The sequence below is a fragment of the Miscanthus floridulus genome, chromosome 9 (assembly GCF_019320115.1).
Source record: "Miscanthus floridulus cultivar M001 chromosome 9, ASM1932011v1, whole genome shotgun sequence".
Taxonomy (NCBI): domain Eukaryota; kingdom Viridiplantae; phylum Streptophyta; class Magnoliopsida; order Poales; family Poaceae; genus Miscanthus; species Miscanthus floridulus.
In genome coordinates, this window is record NC_089588.1 from 55,027,170 (window position 1) to 55,044,990 (window position 17,821).

General features: G+C 50.8%; 1 protein-coding gene and 1 long non-coding RNA gene across 3 annotated transcripts; both read left to right on the forward strand.

Moving 5' to 3' along the window:
- Positions 1–934: 934 nt before the first annotated feature.
- Positions 935–1,942, forward strand: LOC136481952 (uncharacterized). 2 transcript variants are annotated; one of them, XR_010764916.1, is made up of 3 exons: positions 935–1,062; positions 1,260–1,518; positions 1,924–1,942. It is a non-coding gene; the product is annotated as an uncharacterized lncRNA (long non-coding RNA). The 2 variants fall into 2 exon arrangements; XR_010764915.1 differs by lacking the exon at positions 1,924–1,942 and adding an exon at positions 1,603–1,780.
- Positions 1,943–2,178: 236 nt separating this feature from the next.
- On the forward strand, positions 2,179–16,759 carry LOC136479939 (coatomer subunit beta'-3-like). Its single transcript, XM_066477640.1, has 7 exons — positions 2,179–2,814; positions 13,768–14,037; positions 15,892–15,912; positions 16,047–16,108; positions 16,210–16,264; positions 16,366–16,396; positions 16,491–16,759. The coding sequence occupies exons 2-7, from the start codon at positions 14,014–14,016 to the stop codon at positions 16,757–16,759; spliced, it is 462 nt and encodes a 153-aa protein (XP_066333737.1). The 5' UTR covers positions 2,179–2,814; positions 13,768–14,013.
- The last annotated feature ends 1,062 nt before the right edge of the window (positions 16,760–17,821 follow it).

The window sequence follows — 17,821 nt, forward strand, 5'->3', positions numbered from 1 at the left end:
CCCCACGAACGGTTGCTCCACAATCCACACGGAAGGGTTGTGTGGCCCCTGGCCTCGGGGCCAGAGGGACGGCGCCACCATCGCCGGTCACGCGGCACCGACGTCGGTGGGGTGAGTAGGCACGAATGCCTCCGTACACACGTGCGCAGCCACGCCGGCCTGGCACGCGGCCACCGCAACCGGGCCCGGCGAGTGGGTGCTGGCTGCCACCGCTCGTACTCCGTCCGTTGTAGGGTGCGAGGGACCGACCGCGGGCTCCGGCCGCCAGGGACAGCCTGTCGCAGGCTCCGAGCCGCGCATGGCCTCCGGCTGCAGGCGCGACGGGCGCGGAGGCCGCCGCCGAGGGCAGGCTCGGAGTCGCGCAGAAGCCGCCGGTTGGGGCGCATAGCCGGGGGCGCCGGTAACCGCAGGCACAGGTCGCGGGCTCCCGCCGCCGCGGAGCAGGCCAGTAGCGCGGGGCGCCTGCCGCGGGCGCGGGAACCGGCAGCGGCGCGAGGCCGCTGGCGCGGGACCACGCGTGCGCGCGCTCCCTGCCGCTAGGCCGCCTAGGCGCAGCGGGGAGCCGGCCACCGGTTCGGGGCCGCAGCGCAGCAGGCCGCGCGGGGCCACCTGCCACGAGTAAGGGAGGAGAGGCCATGGGCGTCCGGCCCGCCGCGGAAGCCATTGAACAGTGATGTGTGTGTATATATATACGCAGTCACTAGGAAGGGGTGAAAAGAAACCTTTGAGATTAATTCCTAATTAATCATTAAATAATAATTCTCAACAGAGAGGAGGCCCAACTTGTCAACAGTGGCCCTATTCGCTTCTCTTATAATCCGTACTTTTTAGCTTATTTTTTCAGCCGGAGCAGTATTTTTCTCTCCCAAGAAATCAGCCAGAACTGTATTTCGGTTTTTTTTTTCAGCGAAGCGAACGGGGCCCGCGACCTATTCAATGGCCAAGGAGTCTACCGTTTTTTTTCAGCCAAGGAGTCTACCATTTATTCTACTTAAAGGCATTACAAATGATTTCTCGGCTGATAGGATAATTGGTAAAGGCATCATTGGAGATGTGTACAAGGTATGATTAAAATTTACATTTAGTATGCTAGGGTTGTTGTTGTCGCTTTTTTTTTGTATTATCCAGTTTGGATTTCTCTTCTTTTAATCTAATCGGCAGCTCCGATTCCATTGAAAAAAAAAGGTGGCCATTCAAAACCTAGAAGCACGTGATCCAAGTTCTAATTTCACTAAGATGAGATTTTAATTTTTAAATAGGGAATTTATGAAGATGGGACAATCATCGCCGTGAAGATTCTCCACAAACATGTTCGTGAACTGGTGCAAGGATTCGAGAGAGTGGCTGCAAGCTTATGCCATGTCCAGCATGAAAATATTGTACAGTTAGTTGGCTACTGTGAGGAAACAGAAGATATAGTTGTAGAACACAATGGAAGAAATATCGTTGTTGAGATGTCAATTAGGGCACTTTGCTTTGAGTATGTTCAAAACGGAAGCCTTGAACGGTATATTTCAGGTACAGCGCTGCAGCATTTTTATTTGTTGATATTCTATAAACCTGAAAGTTTGGGCATACAATACACTTGCTTTGCTTTTGCAGACGAGTGTTTTGGACTCGATTGGCGCACACGATACAAAATAATTAAGGGAATTTGTGTTGGTTTAAGACACCTTCACGAGGGATTGCCCAGTCCTATTTTCCATTTGGACCTGAAACCTCAGTACATATTGCTTGATGAGAATATGACGCCCAAAATTGGACAATTTGGTATATTAACACTATTGGAAGCACACAGTACTCTGAGACCTGTTGACACCTCATCATTGTGGTTGGCCACAACTTAACGTGGCTTTTGCCCTTTGGCTACTAAATTGCATTTTCTTTTACCAGAACCGTGTCTGATATTATGATGTTCTGCAGGAGATACATGGCGCCAGAGTACATTAATAAAGGAGTAATTTCAAATAAACATGACATATTCAGCCTGGGTGTAATAATGTTGGAGATGATCACAGGACAACCCGAAGGGATTACATCCGAAGTTGAACCCAAAAAGACTCTATCGAACTTGTAAGGCGAAAAAAAAGAGGCTTACTTTCGTCTACAAATGCATTTGTTTTTTTTTATCTATCATTCGATCTTACGTTGCACTGTTAACTCGATGTGCAGGTAGTCGGAATGTGGAGGAAAAGGCTACAGCAGGAAACATCCAAGGCCCGGTCGGTGGAAGGATATTGCCACCAAGTGATGGCATGCATCCTAATAGCACTGAATGTGTTGAGTACGACAGGCATGATCGGCCCGACATAGGAGAGGTTGTCCGTGCGTTGGATGAAACAGAGACATGGATTCACGACGACAGTGATCTGCTTGATGTGCACCCGACGGATCTCCGCTTCGCCTTCAAGCCGAAAAAACACGCCTCCTGCTTGGTGCAGCTACACAACAAGCAAGACGATCTTGTGGCGTTCAGGATTATGTGTCATAAGAGTCCGAAGAGGTACCACACGAGCCTGCCGCTCCACGGCATGGTGCCTCCCAGGTGCACCTACACCCTCGCCCTGATGACTAGCAAGCAGCTGAAACCACCACCGTCAGACAGCGACGAGGCCTTGGTGTTGTGGAGTGTTGCAGTGAGCCATTCTCAGGAAGCTACAGCTGAAGAATCTTAGTAACCAAGCGTCGGCGTCCAGAGAATATGAAAATATGTTCAGGAAAGCACAAGAGTCTGCTGACGATGAGATGCAAGAGGTGACGCTCAAGTGTATTTCTGCTCCACCACCAGCTGATGAAGAGGCAACCTCCTCCGATGTAAGTTTTTTTTTTCTCGAACTACAGCATGAGAGCTAGCGCATCATTTCATTAAGGTAGAAGGAAAAAACGAGTTTGGGTAGCCCCTACCCAGTTACAAAACACACACCAACAGCTCAGCAGCCATTATACTCAGGCTGCGCCAGAATCGGGAAGAGGTGACCAAACAGAGAGCACTAGCTCTTGGAGCTTGGAAGCCCCAGCCATGCACCATAGGCGGCCCTCAGTGTTTATAGCCCTAAGAACCTCCTGAGTGTTCGGCATGACCTTTTTAAACACGCAATCATTCCTATGTTTCCAAATCTCCCAAGCGACCAGGATTATCAGAGAATTAAGGCCCTTACGCATCTCTTTTGGTACAGCCAAGAATGTTTTCCTCCACCATCCAAAGAAACGGGTCTCGGGAGATTCAGTAGCTAGGTGTATCAGCCCCTGGCGTTGGAAGATCAGCACCCAAACCTGGCGGGAGAACACACAGCCTCCGGATGAGGCAGACCTCGCTTAGCCAGGCGATCAGCGGTCCAACACTTGTTGTGAAACACTAACCAAATGAAGAATTTGCAACGCGGAGGAGCCCAGCTTTTTCAAATCCTCCTCCAAGGCCCAATTCTGACAGAACCCTCAAAGAAGGCAGCATATGCCGATTTACTATTATAGGACCCCGATTGACTTAACTTCCATTTGTATTGATCTGGAGTATCTTGTTGCAAGACAACATTCTCCACAATATCCCAAATCTGAAGGTACTCATACATAACCTGAACTGTACGCGCTCCCTTGATGTCACCCACCCAGTGATTATTTTGGAGCGCTTGAGCAACAGTCCTTCTTTTGGTCAATCTTTTAGGGACCGTGTTGAACAGATTGGGAGCAATTTCATCCAAAGTATGACCATCCAGCCAACGATCTGTCCAGAACAAGATTTTCTCCCCATTACCAACTAGTGCATCCACAGCAACATTAAAAAGGGCCTGAGTGTTTCTGGAAATTTGTACTGGGAGACCAGCCCATGGCCTGGAAGGGTCTGTCTTTTGTGCCCAAAGCCAGCGGGCCCTTAATGCGCAGTCAAGCAGTTCCAGGTTAATAATTCCAAGTCCTCCATATTCCAGAGGCCTCTGCACCTTTTCCCATGCTACCGAGCAATTACCACCATTGGCCAGTTCCTGTCCTTTCCACAAGAAGACCCTTCTTTTTTGTCTATAGCCTTGAAACCCCATTTGGGAAGATCCATGGCTATCATATGATAAATGGGAGCAGCGGTTAAAACCACTTTTACCGGTACCAATCGCCCGGCTTTGTTTAACAGGGAAGCTTTCCATCCTGGAAGATAATCAGCCACCTTATCCACTAAAGGCAAGCAGTACTTCTTTGGTCGGTTTGCCAATTGTGAGTGGAAGACCAAGGTAGGTACAGGGGAATGCCTTGATAGAACAGGAGAGAACCTCAGCCGTGAGAACCAGCTCTTCATCAGTACAGTTGATAGGAGACACTGAGCTTTTTGATAAATTGGTTCTGAGTCCCGAGGCATGTCCAAACAGGTCAAGGAGGTGGCGGACTGTGTTAAGATCTAAACTGTCAGGTTTCAAGAAAATAACAGCGTCATCAGCATAGAAAGAGGCCCGATGCCGGGCCTGCTGAATGGCTAGATGTTGAAGCAGTGCCTCCCTAGATGCATACTCAACCATTGAATTTAGAACATTCATTACCACCAGGAACAACATGGGGGAGAGAGGATCCCCTTGTCTAAGGCCTCGACGGTGAACTATGAATTCCCCTGGTTCTCCATTCACTAGAATCTGGGTGGACGATGTGGATAGGATCAGGCAAATCAGATTACACCACCGCTGTCCAAAACCCACATGGCGAAGGATTTCCAATAGAAACAACCAGGAGACAGAATCGAAAGCCTTAGATATGTCCAGTTTGAGCATGATATGAGCTTCCTTTTTCCTATGCAAGGATTTCACCATCTGTTGTACAAGCAGAAAATTATCATGGATGTTCCTGCCTCTGATGAAAGCACTTTGATTTGTAGAAATCAGAGAGGGGAGAAATGGAGCCAGTCGATTTGCCAAGATCTTGGTGACCAACTTAGCAAAGCTATGAATTAGGCTAATAGGCCGAAAATCCTTCACCTCTAGTGCATCTATCTTCTTAGGCAGCAGTGTAATGAAGGCCGAGTTGAGCAGTCTGAACTTAATGACATGGCCACGGTGAATAGCATCCAAGGCCATCAACAAATTGCCTTTGATAACACTCCAGCATGTTCTGTAAAAGCGCCTAGTAAACCCATCAGGCCCAGGGGCCTTGTCCAATGGCAAATCCTTTATGGTAGCCCATACTTCTTCTTCAAAGAATTGCACATCCAGACTTGACAAATCATGCCGCTGAATGCCAATTTCATCCAGATTTATTGTATATTCCCTCTCAACTGCACTTCCAAGAATGCCTTCACAGAAATCCAACACTGCACCCTGTTTATCCTTCTGTGATACGACCACCTGTTCCCCAACATGCAGCTTTGGGATGTAATTCTTCTTTTTCCTGAATCTAGCTTGTTGATGGAAAAAAGTAGTATTAGCATCCCCCTCCTGGAGGTACAATATTCTGGAACGTAGTCTGGCAATGGTCCGTTCTAGTGAGGCCAAATCAAGACAGTGAAGCTTTAGTTTCTTGCGCAGCCATTCCTCCCCATCCGATAGGTCCCTAGAGTCCCTCTCAATTTCCAAACGATGGAGGACCTCCTTAGCCATTCCAAGCTGGACTTTAATATTCCCTATCTTCTGCTGTCCCCACTTTTGGAGACCCTTACTGAGGCGCTGCAGCTTCAGGAAAAGACGCTCAATGGCACAATTAGACTGTACAGGAGCCTCCCAGTTTTGCTTGACAGCATCCAAGAAACCCGGGACTTTGGTCCAGAAACTTTCAAAGTGGAAGCGCCGCTTTTCCACTGGTGCTTACCTTCAAGCCAAGAATCAGTGGACAGTGATCAGAAACTCCGGCCGTTGAACTCTACAGGACTAAATTTGGGAAGATACTTTCCTAGCCCAAACAACAGAAAGCACGGTCCAGTCTAACCAGAGTAGGAGACCTTCTCTCATTCGACCAAGTGTATTTATGACCCATAAGCGGTATCTCTTTTACCTCAAACTCATTCAAGAAGCGCCTGAATATCCCCATCATAGGCCTATCCAAGTTTGTATTATTCTTGTCGGCAGCCTGGTAAATCAGGTTGAAATCCCCTGCCACAAGCCAATGTCCATTGCAAAGTGCTCGGATATTCCTAAGTTCTTGCAGGAATAGCACCTTCTCATCATCACCTTGTGGGCCATATACGCCAGTGAACAACCAATTGCGACCTTCTTGTTCCGAGAACAAAATAGAAGCTGGGTATGTGTCCACCCTGGAAGCCAATGCCTGACAAACATTACTTTTCCATGCAATCAGAACCCTCATCTGGTGCCATCGGCCGGGAGAGCTATGAATTTGTTATAAATTGTGCCAAAGACTGAGAGGAACAGATGTTGAGACATATTGGCGACCTTAGATTCTTGCAAACACACAATATCAGCATTACTAGAAAAAATTTCTCTCACAGAATTCCGGCGATCCTTCTGATTTAGGCCTCGTGCATTCCATATCATTATAGTAGTAGGATTCATTTCAACGGATTACAATCAACCTGAGATAGGACCAGAGTCTCACCGGACATCAGCAGACCACCTGCTCCCCATCCCCAACAGTCCAGCCAAAGATGGTAGCAATGGCTGATACGTGGGAATCAGATAGCAAAGGATTGTAAAGCTTGCCATATCTGTCTTGCGCTTCCGACTCAATGACTTCCCTTTCACTAAAGCCTAGTTGCCTCATCACCTGTTGCATAATCCAGACTCGGCTAGTATCCTTGTTAGTTATTTCTTGTTAGCTTACAATAAGTGGGCCTGATCATGCTTGGTCAAGGCGCGTTTGTAGCTACCTGATGCATGCCAGTTCATGCGGAGGCGTTCCGGTTTTTCAGTTGTTTTCTGTTCGTAGTGGTGATCGCGCACTGCATGGGATCGTTCGTGGGATGGCGCGAACCAGTCGGAGATCGTGCGGTGCGTGGTGTTAGTGGTCATGGTGGCTTCGGCCTTGTAATCGAAGAGTACTTATATTGTGATAATATACTCAGAAAAGCTGCGACAGTTGGCGGCACAAAAACATCTTCGTGTTCTTCCAGTTCGCGTTGCGTGTGTGTGTTGTATCTGTCGTGCGCTGGACACTGACTCTTCTCCGGCGACGGGCGCCGGCGAGATAGAGTCAACAAGTGGTACCAGAGCGGTTACGGCTAGGGCCTGAGGCGTTGTGATGGCGTCGCTGAAGGAGAAGGCGAGCGGCTCCGGCGGGTCACGCTCCCCAAGCCGCTCACCGCGCCGTGGTTGGTCTCTCCGCGGTCACCATTCGCGCACACGACAACCTCGGGAGGGCGTCGTCGAGCGCGTGGTGCGGGAGTCCGGCGGGTCCGGCAAGTGGCCGCAGCTCACGAAGGCGAACTACGACTCGTGGTCGCTGCTGATGAAGCTGAAGCTCCAGTCGCGTTGCCTGTGGGAGGCAATCGAGGAGGACGACGTCGACTTCCACGACGATCGCTCTGCGCTGGATGCAATCTGCTCTGCCGTGCCCCTGGAGATGGTGCCCACCTTGGCCACCAAGGCAACTGCCAAGGAGGCGTGGGAGGCGATTCGGATCAAGCGCATCGGCGACGAGCGGGTTCGGAAGTCGACGGCGCAGAGTCTCCGGGCGGAGTACGAGCAGATCGCGTTCCGGGATGGTGAGTCCGTCGAGGACTTCGCTCTCCGTTTGTCTAATCTGGTGCAGAGGCTGGCAATTCTTGGCGATCCTGAACCAGAACCCAAGGTGGTTGCCAAGTACCTTCGTGTCGCTCGACCGAGGTACAGGCAGCTCGTCGTCTCCATCGAGACGCTGCTCGACATCGACACGCTCTCGATCGAGGAGATCACGGGGAGACTCAAGGCGGCGGATGACGGGCTCGATTCCGGTGGTGGTGCTGGCGCGTCCACGGCGGGCCTCAACCACACCGAGGAAGAACTGGTGGAGCGGGTCATGTCCCGTCTCCAAATCTCTGGTGGAGGCGGGGCTGGAGGTGGACGTACTTCAGCCACCAACCAGAAGAAAGGCCGCGGTGGCGGCCCGTCGCAGAACAGCGGGAGCAGAACTGGCGCCAAGTCCGGCGCCGGTGACAGCGGCAAGAAGAAGAGGAAACTCGCCGGCGACGAGTGTGCCTATTGTGGCAAGACGGGCCACTGGGCTCGGGAATGCCGCAAGAAGAAAAGAGATGAGGCGGCCCACGTGGCCCAGGTGGAGGAAGAGCCCATCGAGGGGGCACTTATGCTCGGCGTCGTCTCCCTCGCCGACACTTCTTCCCCGGCTGCGTCGGCGTCTGCAGATCCGCCTTCCCCGCTCGAGGTAACCGATCTCTTGGTTCAAATCGAGGGGGGAGGCAGCACGAGGTGGGCGTTTGCCGACGAGTCGCCACAGTCCGCTGCTCATGTGGCGGTGGCCACGGCCGGCGCGTCGCAGGGGTCGTCCCTCCCTGGTGGGGAGATCCACCTGGAAGAGAGCAAGTTGTTCCTCCAACAGGTGAAGAAAGAAGCTGCAGGGAGGTCGCGCTGGATCCTGGACACCGGAGCCACGAACCACATGACGGGTCAGCACGATTCCTTCTCTGAGCTCGACACGGGTGTTCGCGGCTCTGTGCGATTCGGAGACGGCTCCGTAGTCGCCATCGAAGGACGCGGCACAATCCTCTTCAAGTGCAAGAATGAGGAGCATCGTCTGCTATCGGGCGTCTACTACATCCCAAAGCTGACGGCCAACATCGTCAGTTTGGGGCAACTCGACGAGGATGACCACGAGGTGCGGATCAAGAAGGGTGTCCTCCGGATCTGGGATCAGAAGGACCGGCTGTTGGTGATGGTGAAGCGCTCGGCAAGCAGACTCTACTTCCTCGACATCGACATTGCACGGCCTGTGTGCCTCGCCGCGAAGAGCACCGAGGTGGCCTGGCAGTGGCATGCCAGGTTTGGACATCTCGGGTTTCAGGGGCTCCGCGCACTCTCCAAGGGCGGTCTGGTACGTGGTCTTCCACCTATCAACCACGTGGACCAGGTGTGCGAAAGCTGCCTGGCCGGCAAGCAGCGGCGTCGCCCGTTCCCGGCGACAAGCAACTACCGCGCCAAGAACCTGCTCGACTTGGTCCATGCAGACATGTGTGGGCCGGTCACGCCGGTGACACCGGGCGGGAAGAAGCTGTTTCTCCTCGCCGTCGACGACAAGAGTCGCTTCATGTGGCTTGTACTGCTGAGCTCCAAGGACTAGGCGGCCGATGCGATCGTTCGCCTGCAGGCGCGTGCTGAAGCTGAGGCGGGACGCAAACTCGGTTCGCTGCGTACCGATCGCGGCGGCGAGTTCACGTCGCGCTCATTCGGGGAGTACTGCGCCAAGGAGGGCGTCCAACGCCATCTCACTGCGCCGTTTACACCACAACAAAACGGGGTGGTGGAAAGGCGGAATCAAACTGTGCTGGGCATGGCGAGGAGCATGCTCAAGGCCAAGCGCATGCCCAGCTGGTTTTGGGGGGAGGCTGTACTCACGGCCGTGTTCATTCTCAACAGATCGCCCACGAGAAGCCTGGAGGGTGTCACTCCATTTGAAGCATGGTATGGAACGAAACCACCTGTGCATTTCCTTCGTACATTTGGTTGCGTCACACATGTGAAGGCTGCCGGCGGTCACCTGAGGAAGCTAGACGACCGAAGTGCACCGATGGTGTTCATAGGGTACGAACCGGGGTCAAAGGCCTACCGATTCTACAATCCAGACACTGGGCGCGTGATCATCTCACGTGACGCCGTGTTTGAAGAAGAGAAGGGGTGGGACTGGAGCAGTGTTGAGGCGAGCAATGAACACGACTCCGAGCCGTTCCACGTCGAGTACACGATGGTGACACTCCGTCATGGAGGCGACACTGAGCGGGCGGCTGACGTCGACAACACACCACCATCGTCGCAGTCGCCATCGACTCCAGCTGACAGGGGAGGAGCCCCTGTTGTAGCTGGAACGCCTACCCCGCCACCGGTGGAGTTCGTGTCCCCGCCGGCTGCTACTCCGGATCTCGATGACGAGCACGATGAGGACGTGCCACTGCGGTTCAGAGCACTGGACAGTGTGCTTGGACCGACAGATGTACCAGAGGTGGCAGAACGCGAGCTTGCCATTGATGAGGAGCTACTGCTGGCATCAGGGGAAGATGAGCCGGCAACGTTCGAGGAGGCACGCGGTGATGTCAATTGGCGCAAGGCCATGGTGGAGGAGATGTCTTCCATTGAGGAGAACAACACATGGGTCCTGGCGGATCTTCCATCGGGGCATCGACCTATCGGGCTGAAGTGGGTGTTCAAGCTCAAACGAGATGAGAAGGGGGTCGTCATCAAGCACAAAGCTCGGCTCGTCGCTAAGGGTTACATTCAGCAACAGGGAGTTGATTACGACGAGGTGTTCGCTCCTGTCGCACGGATAGAGTCCGTGAGGATGTTGCTGGCTGTTGCGGCACAGAGGCGCTGGCTTGTCCATCACATGGACGTGAAGTCAGCATTTCTGAATGGCGAACTAAAGGAAGAGGTATATGTCCGTCAGCCACCAGGGTTCACTGCAGCTGGTCAAGAAGGCAAAGTCATGAGGTTGAAGAAGGCTCTGTATGGGCTTCGCCAGGCGCCGAGGGCGTGGAACGCGAAGCTAGACAGGAGTTTGCGCGAGCTGGGTTTCACCAGATGTACCAGTGAGCATGGCATGTACACCAAAGGCACAACGGCGACAAGGGTGGTGGTGGGAGTCTATGTAGACGACCTAATTATCACTGGAGCACGGCCTGCGGATGTGGATGCATTCAAGAAGCAGATGTCAAGTTTGTTTCGTATGAGTGACCTTGGGCTCTTGTCATTCTATCTCGGACTGGAGGTCAAGCAAGGCGACAATGCCATCAAGATTGGTCAGGCTGCATATGCAAGAAAGGTGCTGGACAAGGCTCGGATGGGGGACTGCAACCCCTGTCACACACCCATGGAAGAAAGGTTGAAGCTCTCAGAAAAGGGCTCAACTCAGGAGGTAGATGCGACGATGTACAGAAGTCTGGTGGGGAGTCTTCGTTATCTGGTTCATACAAGACCAGACATCACATTTGCGGTTGGGTATGTGAGTCGGTACATGGAGACACCTCGCCAGGAGCACTTGATCGCCGTCAAGCGAATTCTGCGCTACATCGCCGGCACGATCGACTATGGCATTGTCTACTCCAAGCGCTGCTCCATCGACAACAGGTTGCTGGGGTATGACCTGATGGGCTACAGCGACAGCGACTTGGGAGGGGACGTTGATGACAGAAGAAGCACAGCAGGCGTCATCTTCTTCCTTGGGGACATGCCTGTCTCATGGCAGTCCCAGAAGTTGAAGACGGTGGCGCTATCTACATGCGAATCTGAGTACATGGCGGGCGCCACAGGAGCGTGCCAGGCCGTGTGGCTCGTGCGGCTGCTGGGAGACATCACCGGCGTGAAGATCCAGCCGCCGCAACTGAAGATGGACAACCAGTCCACCATCGCACTGAGCAAGAATCCCGTTCTTCATGACAGAAGTAAGCATATTGACATCAAATTTCATTTTATACGTGAATGTGTGGAGAGCGGGAGGATCAGTGTGGAGTACGTGAGCACTGAGGAGCAGCTCGCGGACGTTCTGACGAAGTCACTTGGGCGCACAAGGTTCTATGAACTTCGAACCAAGATTGGCGTCGTCAACCTGAAGTAAGCCGAGTCAGTCTTAGGGGGAGATTGTTGCATAATCCAGACTCGGCTAGTATCCTTGTTAGTTATTTCTTGTTAGCTTACAATAAGTGGGCCTGATCATGCTTGGTCAAGGCGCGTTTGTAGCTACCTGACGCATGCCAGTTCATGCGGAGGCGTTCCGGTTTTTCAGTTGTTTTCTGTTCGTAGTGGTGATCGCGCACTGCATGGGATCGTTCGTGGGATGGCGCGAACCAGTCGGAGATCGTGCGGTGCGTGGTGTTAGTGGTCATGGTGGCTTCGGCCTTGTAATCGAAGAGTACTTATATTGTGATAATATACTCAGAAAAGCTGCGACAGTTGGCGGCACAAAAACATCTTCGTGTTCTTCCAGTTCGCGTTGCGTGTGTGTGTTGTATCTGTCGTGCGCTGGACACTGACTCTTCTCCGGCAACGGGCGCCGGCGAGATAGAGTCAACATCACCCACTTCTAAGCCTCTGTTACCAAAGGCCCTGGTGAGCATGGTCCTACACCAACGACTCGTCGGCTGCGCCGAGGCAGAGATCCTGGCGGTGGTAACTTCCTCCGGTGCTTCTGAATCACTGGCTGAGGAAGAAGCGAATCAATTGGCTTGCACACCTTGTTGAGCTTCTGGATTGGTGATTGCGGCCTGACTCCCTGAGAATTGGCATCTGTTGTATACGCTTCCCCTGATTTGGCTCTACGCCACTGCCGAGAATAAACCCTTAAGGGGGCAGGTGAAGCTTCACAAACCTGGAGGCGTGGTGTGGCCGGGGCATCATCTTGTGTCAGAGAGGGAGCAGAAGGAGGTGCTGGGCGCTTCAAACCCCCCACTTGGGAGCCGCCGACGGTGGGTACCGAAATGCTCCACATCCTGAGATCTGCCGCCGATAGGAAGCGCATCGGGAGAGAACCATGCGCCGCCGGGGTGGTCGGCCCGTCGCCCAAAGAGGCCCCGCCGCGGACGGGGGGAGCCATGGGTGCCGGCAAGCTCGCCAGCCTATGTGCCTCGGCGTCTCTATCGGCGGGAGCAGGTTGCAGTGGTGGTGGAGCACCGTCCTTGAAGCATTCCAACACTGGGTCGTTGATGGATCGAGAGTCTTCCTTGGGTGAGAGAGGCTTTAGCCCATTCTATTCCGAAGTAGGCCCACCAAACCTCGGCCCACCAGACAGCAGTGGCCCAACTGGAATCCCACTCTGCTCTGAGGTAGGCCCAGGAGGGTGAGGCCCATCCATCAGAGAGTCAGCCACGTTCTTTTCGTCTTCCTGGGCACCTTCATCTTCATGAGCCCTTTCATCTTCATGAACCTTCACATTAATTCCGCCAGGGACCATGTAGGCAGCCACCTGTGAGGCTGCACGCGCCAATAACTCCACATGCATAACTTCCAGGGTCCCCTTGGGCGCCATGCTGGCCGCATGCGCCATAAACTCCTCACTCACTTCTTCCAGAGTTCTTCGGGTGCCATGTTGGCGGCCACCTGAGAGACCGCACACGCCACTAATTCCACATGCGCATCCTCCAGGTCCCCTTGGGTGCCATGCTGGCCGAACGCGCCATAATCTCCTCATTCAATTCTTCCATAGCTCCCTTGGGTGCCATGTTGGCGGCCACCTGGGAGGCCGCACATGCCGAATTTTTTACAATTTAACCCTTTTTTGAAAGTTTCTTATAAATAAATCCCTGGCCGAACACGCCATTAATTAAGCATTGATTGTTGATAGGATGGCATGTTGCTTCACATTGCCGTTTAGCAGCTGCTAGGCGTTTGCATTGGCATTGGAGTAGTGCGTTCTAATTGTTAGTCAAAGAAAATAAATTTTGAATTTTAAAATACGTGCAGGCCTTGTATTTCAGTACGGAGAGAATATAGCTGAATGAAGAGTACATATTGTTTTTATGGTTCTTGTGTTAGCAAAATGAAAGAGATAGACCGTGCAAAGACAAGCAGTTTTAAGTAGTTGTAGTTATACGAGTAGGTGTAGGTATCTAAATCTACGCACAAATTTATAATACTCCTTCTATCCTGAATAAATTAATTTCTATAGTTGATTTAAGTTATTTTTCTAACGTTGGATCGAATTTATATAAAGGAGCACATACACTACAGCTCCTGAAAAAGCGCACAGCATGGCTCTGGCTACAGTGCACACTCTGCTCGGGACGAAGGAAACCTCAGCTGCGTCGTGCGGTCAGAAGGACGTGCCCATGGCCCTGGGATGTTCCTGCTGCCAATGCACATGGGACACCCTGACATGTGGAGCTGAGCTGCTGCTGCTTGGAGGAGCGTGCAACGTGCGGCCTGTTGTGTGCGCCTGTGTGCTGTGCGGCCCTGACGAATGGACGACGACCCGAGTGCAAAGGTGAAACAATAATCCATTCATGACTTGGGCCTTGTTTAGATCACCTCCAAATTCCAAGTTTTTTCACTCTCTCTCCATCACATCAATTTTTAGCCGCTTGCATGGAGTATTAAATGTAGGTAAAAAAAATAACTAATTACACAGTTTAGTTGGAAATCACGAGATGAATCTTTTGAGCCTAGTTGGTCCACGATTGGACAATATTTGTTAAATAAGACGAATGTGGTACTATTCATCAGGTTGAAAAAACTTTCAATCTAAACGAGGCCTTGTTTAGATCGAGGTTAGGAATTAGTATTTGGTAGTATTTGGTACGGTAGCACTTTTATTTATATTTGATAATTATTATCCAATGGCTCAAAAGATTCGTTTCATAATTTATAATCAAACTATGTAATTAATTTTTTTTATCTACATTTAATACTCTATGCATGTGTCTAAAAATTTGATGTGATAAAAAAAGTGAAAAAACTTATAATCTAACCAAAGCCCATGTAGCCGATGCGAGCAGGAGCACTGTGCTCCGAACAAAAGCTGCCACGATTTTTGTCAGCTAATAAAAGTCTTTTGGAATCCCTTCAACAGTCGGTGGGGTGCAGTGCTGAGGACGCCATGCATCAGTACCCTTCGAGATGTGACGCCATGCATAGTACCACGCTGCTTCCATAGCGTTGTCCCATCTATGGTACAGGGTGCCGAGCTGGGTGCAGCGCCCGTACGAATGGCACCGAGCAGGGTTTATTCTAAAATCTTTTTTAAAAATTTATTTATGAGAAATTTTAAAAAAAAAACTAAAAAGGTAAAAGTTCGGCTGCACATGCCATAAACTCCACACGCACGTCTCCCATGGCCCCCTCGGGTGCCTCAACCGTCCCTTCCTTCCGGGTGGCCTCTTCAGGTGGCGGACCCTCAAGCCCGTCGTTTGGATTCGTGCCGCACGAGGAGCGAGCAGGCCCCAACCTTGAATGCACGGGGGGTCGCGCCGCCGAGGGACTTCCGAATGTCGTCTGCCCCGGATGCTCCACCGGCGAGCCACGCCGCCGCCGCCAGCGCCTACAACGGCGACCACCTTGGTGGTCAGCCGGAGGCGGGGGTGGGGGGCATCAGCCGATGGGTTCCGATCAGGGGCCGAGCATGAAACCTCCACCTGATAGACGAGGCTCCGCATCCCGTCCTTATCACCAGCTCCAGCCACTGTAGGTTCCAAGATTTGCAACTCCATGCCCGTGGGGACACGGCTCGGCGAAGAACACCACGCCATTACCCGGAAAACGTCCCGCCGATCCGCTGTATCTGGATGCATTCCATCTACCCAGTAGAAATCGTTGAGTAACTGTTTAGCCGTCTCCAGGTCCCATGCGTGAGCAGGGATACCGCGGAGTTCAACTTCGACCAGAACAGGAAGCGCCGCCGCAGAGTGGAGGAAGCGGGACCAACGCATGATGTGCACCGCCGCGTGAGATTCAGAGATGATCGGCCTCCCTCCTCCGATTTAGGGCCTTGTTTAGAGTGCAAATTTTTGTAATCTGGACACTGTAGCACGTTTCGTTTGTATTTGATAAACTTTGTCCGATTATGGACTAACTAGGCTCAAAAGATTGATCTCGTGATTTATAACCAAACTGTGCAATTAGTTATTTTTTTTTAACTACATTTAATGCTCCATGCATGCGTCCAAAAATTGATGTGATGAAGAGAGAGTGAAAAAACTTGGAATTTGGAGGTGATCTAAACAAGGCCTAAGTTTTGTTCAGTGACCTCTCACCTCTTCCTGTGTACTGTAATAACAGGAGCCTGTTTTCTTTTGCTTATTCTATATATATGGTTTTCCTGGGGTTTGCATTGGTCCAGCAGCTCTCCGGACAAAAAATTGAGGTAATTATATATCTTCATTTTTTGTTCCTAGATGCTAACTATGAATTCATTTTTCAATAAGAAAAATAGGAATGAAGCATGAACAATCTGGTTCCTCTGAACTGATGATCGTGCCTCCCATTTGGTTGCACCAGATCCTAGCCACGCTGAACGCACATAAAGTGTCGTCTGTACAAGTTCATCCGACGGAGCCATGGTGACTTCTCTAATATATTACCTTTTGTTTGCTGACTAAATTAAAATGATGTCCAAATAATCAATGCCTGGTGGTGTAATAATTCTAAGTGCCTGCCTCAGGATTCTGACAACCCATGAAGGGGGAAACCTTCGCCGTTGGAACTACAAGACAACGGTATATTTGCATTGGATTCACTGCTCAGTAGAATGTGCCTCGTACTCCAGTTAATTTTGATGAACAGATTCAACTTAGGTCATATTTTCATTTATCTGCAGGAAGTCTTGAATTCATTTGAAGACGAAGCAGGTACGGAAGCTTTCTAATTAATCCCCGTAATCGTTTACCATTAGCTCCTCCCACATCATCCCATGATGTTTGATCACATTCCACGACTTTGCAGTTTATATCGCTAAATTCATCCCACAAGAGGAATGGATTGTGGCCGGAGATGGCAATGGGTGGATTCATGCGTTTAGCTGCGATGGATACCAAGACCCGACAAGCTTCGAAGCTCATGATGGTCACATCATGTCGTTGGCTAGCCATCCCACTGATTCCTATGTGCTGTCATCGTCTCATGACGATCACCTGATTAAGCTCTGGCACTGGGATATGCACTGGGACTTCAAGATGGGGCCCTGGGCGTCAGTGACGAATCTAAGATTTTAGCTTAGAGTATGCCTCCTAAAAAATTTCATATACAATTCAGTAAATCAATTTTACCAATTCAGTAATAATTTAAAAACTGACAACGTAATTTGGTATATATGCACTAAGTAACACAATAAGGCTTAGATTCATGTATTAAGTTGAAACCATCCAATAAATACAATATAAATAGTTCAAAAGCCATATCGATAATTAAAATATAGGCATAATAAGTATTAGAGACTTACAATGCTATTTTTCTGAGGGTTTTATTCGACGCTTTTCGAAGGGACATAAATATCTTGATTATCTCATCTTCATTAACTTCAAAGAAAATATCCTGCTCAATGAAAGTGACTAGACAATCATCCAAAACGCTATCTCCCATCTTATTTCGTGACTTTATTTTCACTAAAACCATTGCAGAAAATACCCTTTCAACACTTGCCACGGCCAGAAGCAATTTCCTCAATTACTCTCTCATGAGTTGTGAGACCCAGCCCATTGGGCCAGTTGGGCCAGACCGAATTCGTGACACTGTAGCGATGAGGTGTCATAGCTTTGGGGGTACTGTAGCGCCAGCGCAGTATTCCCAGTTTAGCCCCATACCGAAAATGAACCAACGCTAGACCAGCTTAAAAGACTGGACCTAAGAGGCTGTTAACTTCGGATTGATCCTTTTACGCGAAGCGAGGACGAAAGCACAAGAGAGTTAATTAGCAGGTGTGGTTCATTTAACGTGTAGAGTGGGCCTTAGCCGTCTTTCCGGGTCGGGGCGTTACATGAGTCTGCTCTTCCACCACAGGTTCAACTAGATCAGGGATCTGGGGAACGATTAGATGTAGCAACTGCCGCCGCCGCCTTCTTCGCTGCATACTTTTGAAAAAGAGATGCAATATCCGCGTTTCTTTTCATAACTGCACAAATATTAAAAAAAACACAATGCTAAATAATTAAATAATTTATTAATTGTGATGTTAGCAAATAGCACAAGAGATTAGACCAGGGGAACTGGGAAAGTGTGGTGTACTCACCGCGTCTCAGGCGTCAGGGTGTTAGGGTGTCCGGCGGCGCCGTGACCAT

Bases quoted from the DNA above. Each gene is read 5' to 3' on its own strand.
- LOC136479939 (XM_066477640.1), top strand. From the start codon at position 14,014: ATGGACGACGACCCGAGTGCAAAG. The intron at 16,109-16,209 runs GTGACTTCTCTA...TGCCTGCCTCAG, and splicing joins GTTCATCCGACGGAGCCATG to GATTCTGACAACCCATGAAG. The intron at 16,397-16,490 runs GTACGGAAGCTT...ACGACTTTGCAG, and splicing joins TTCATTTGAAGACGAAGCAG to TTTATATCGCTAAATTCATC.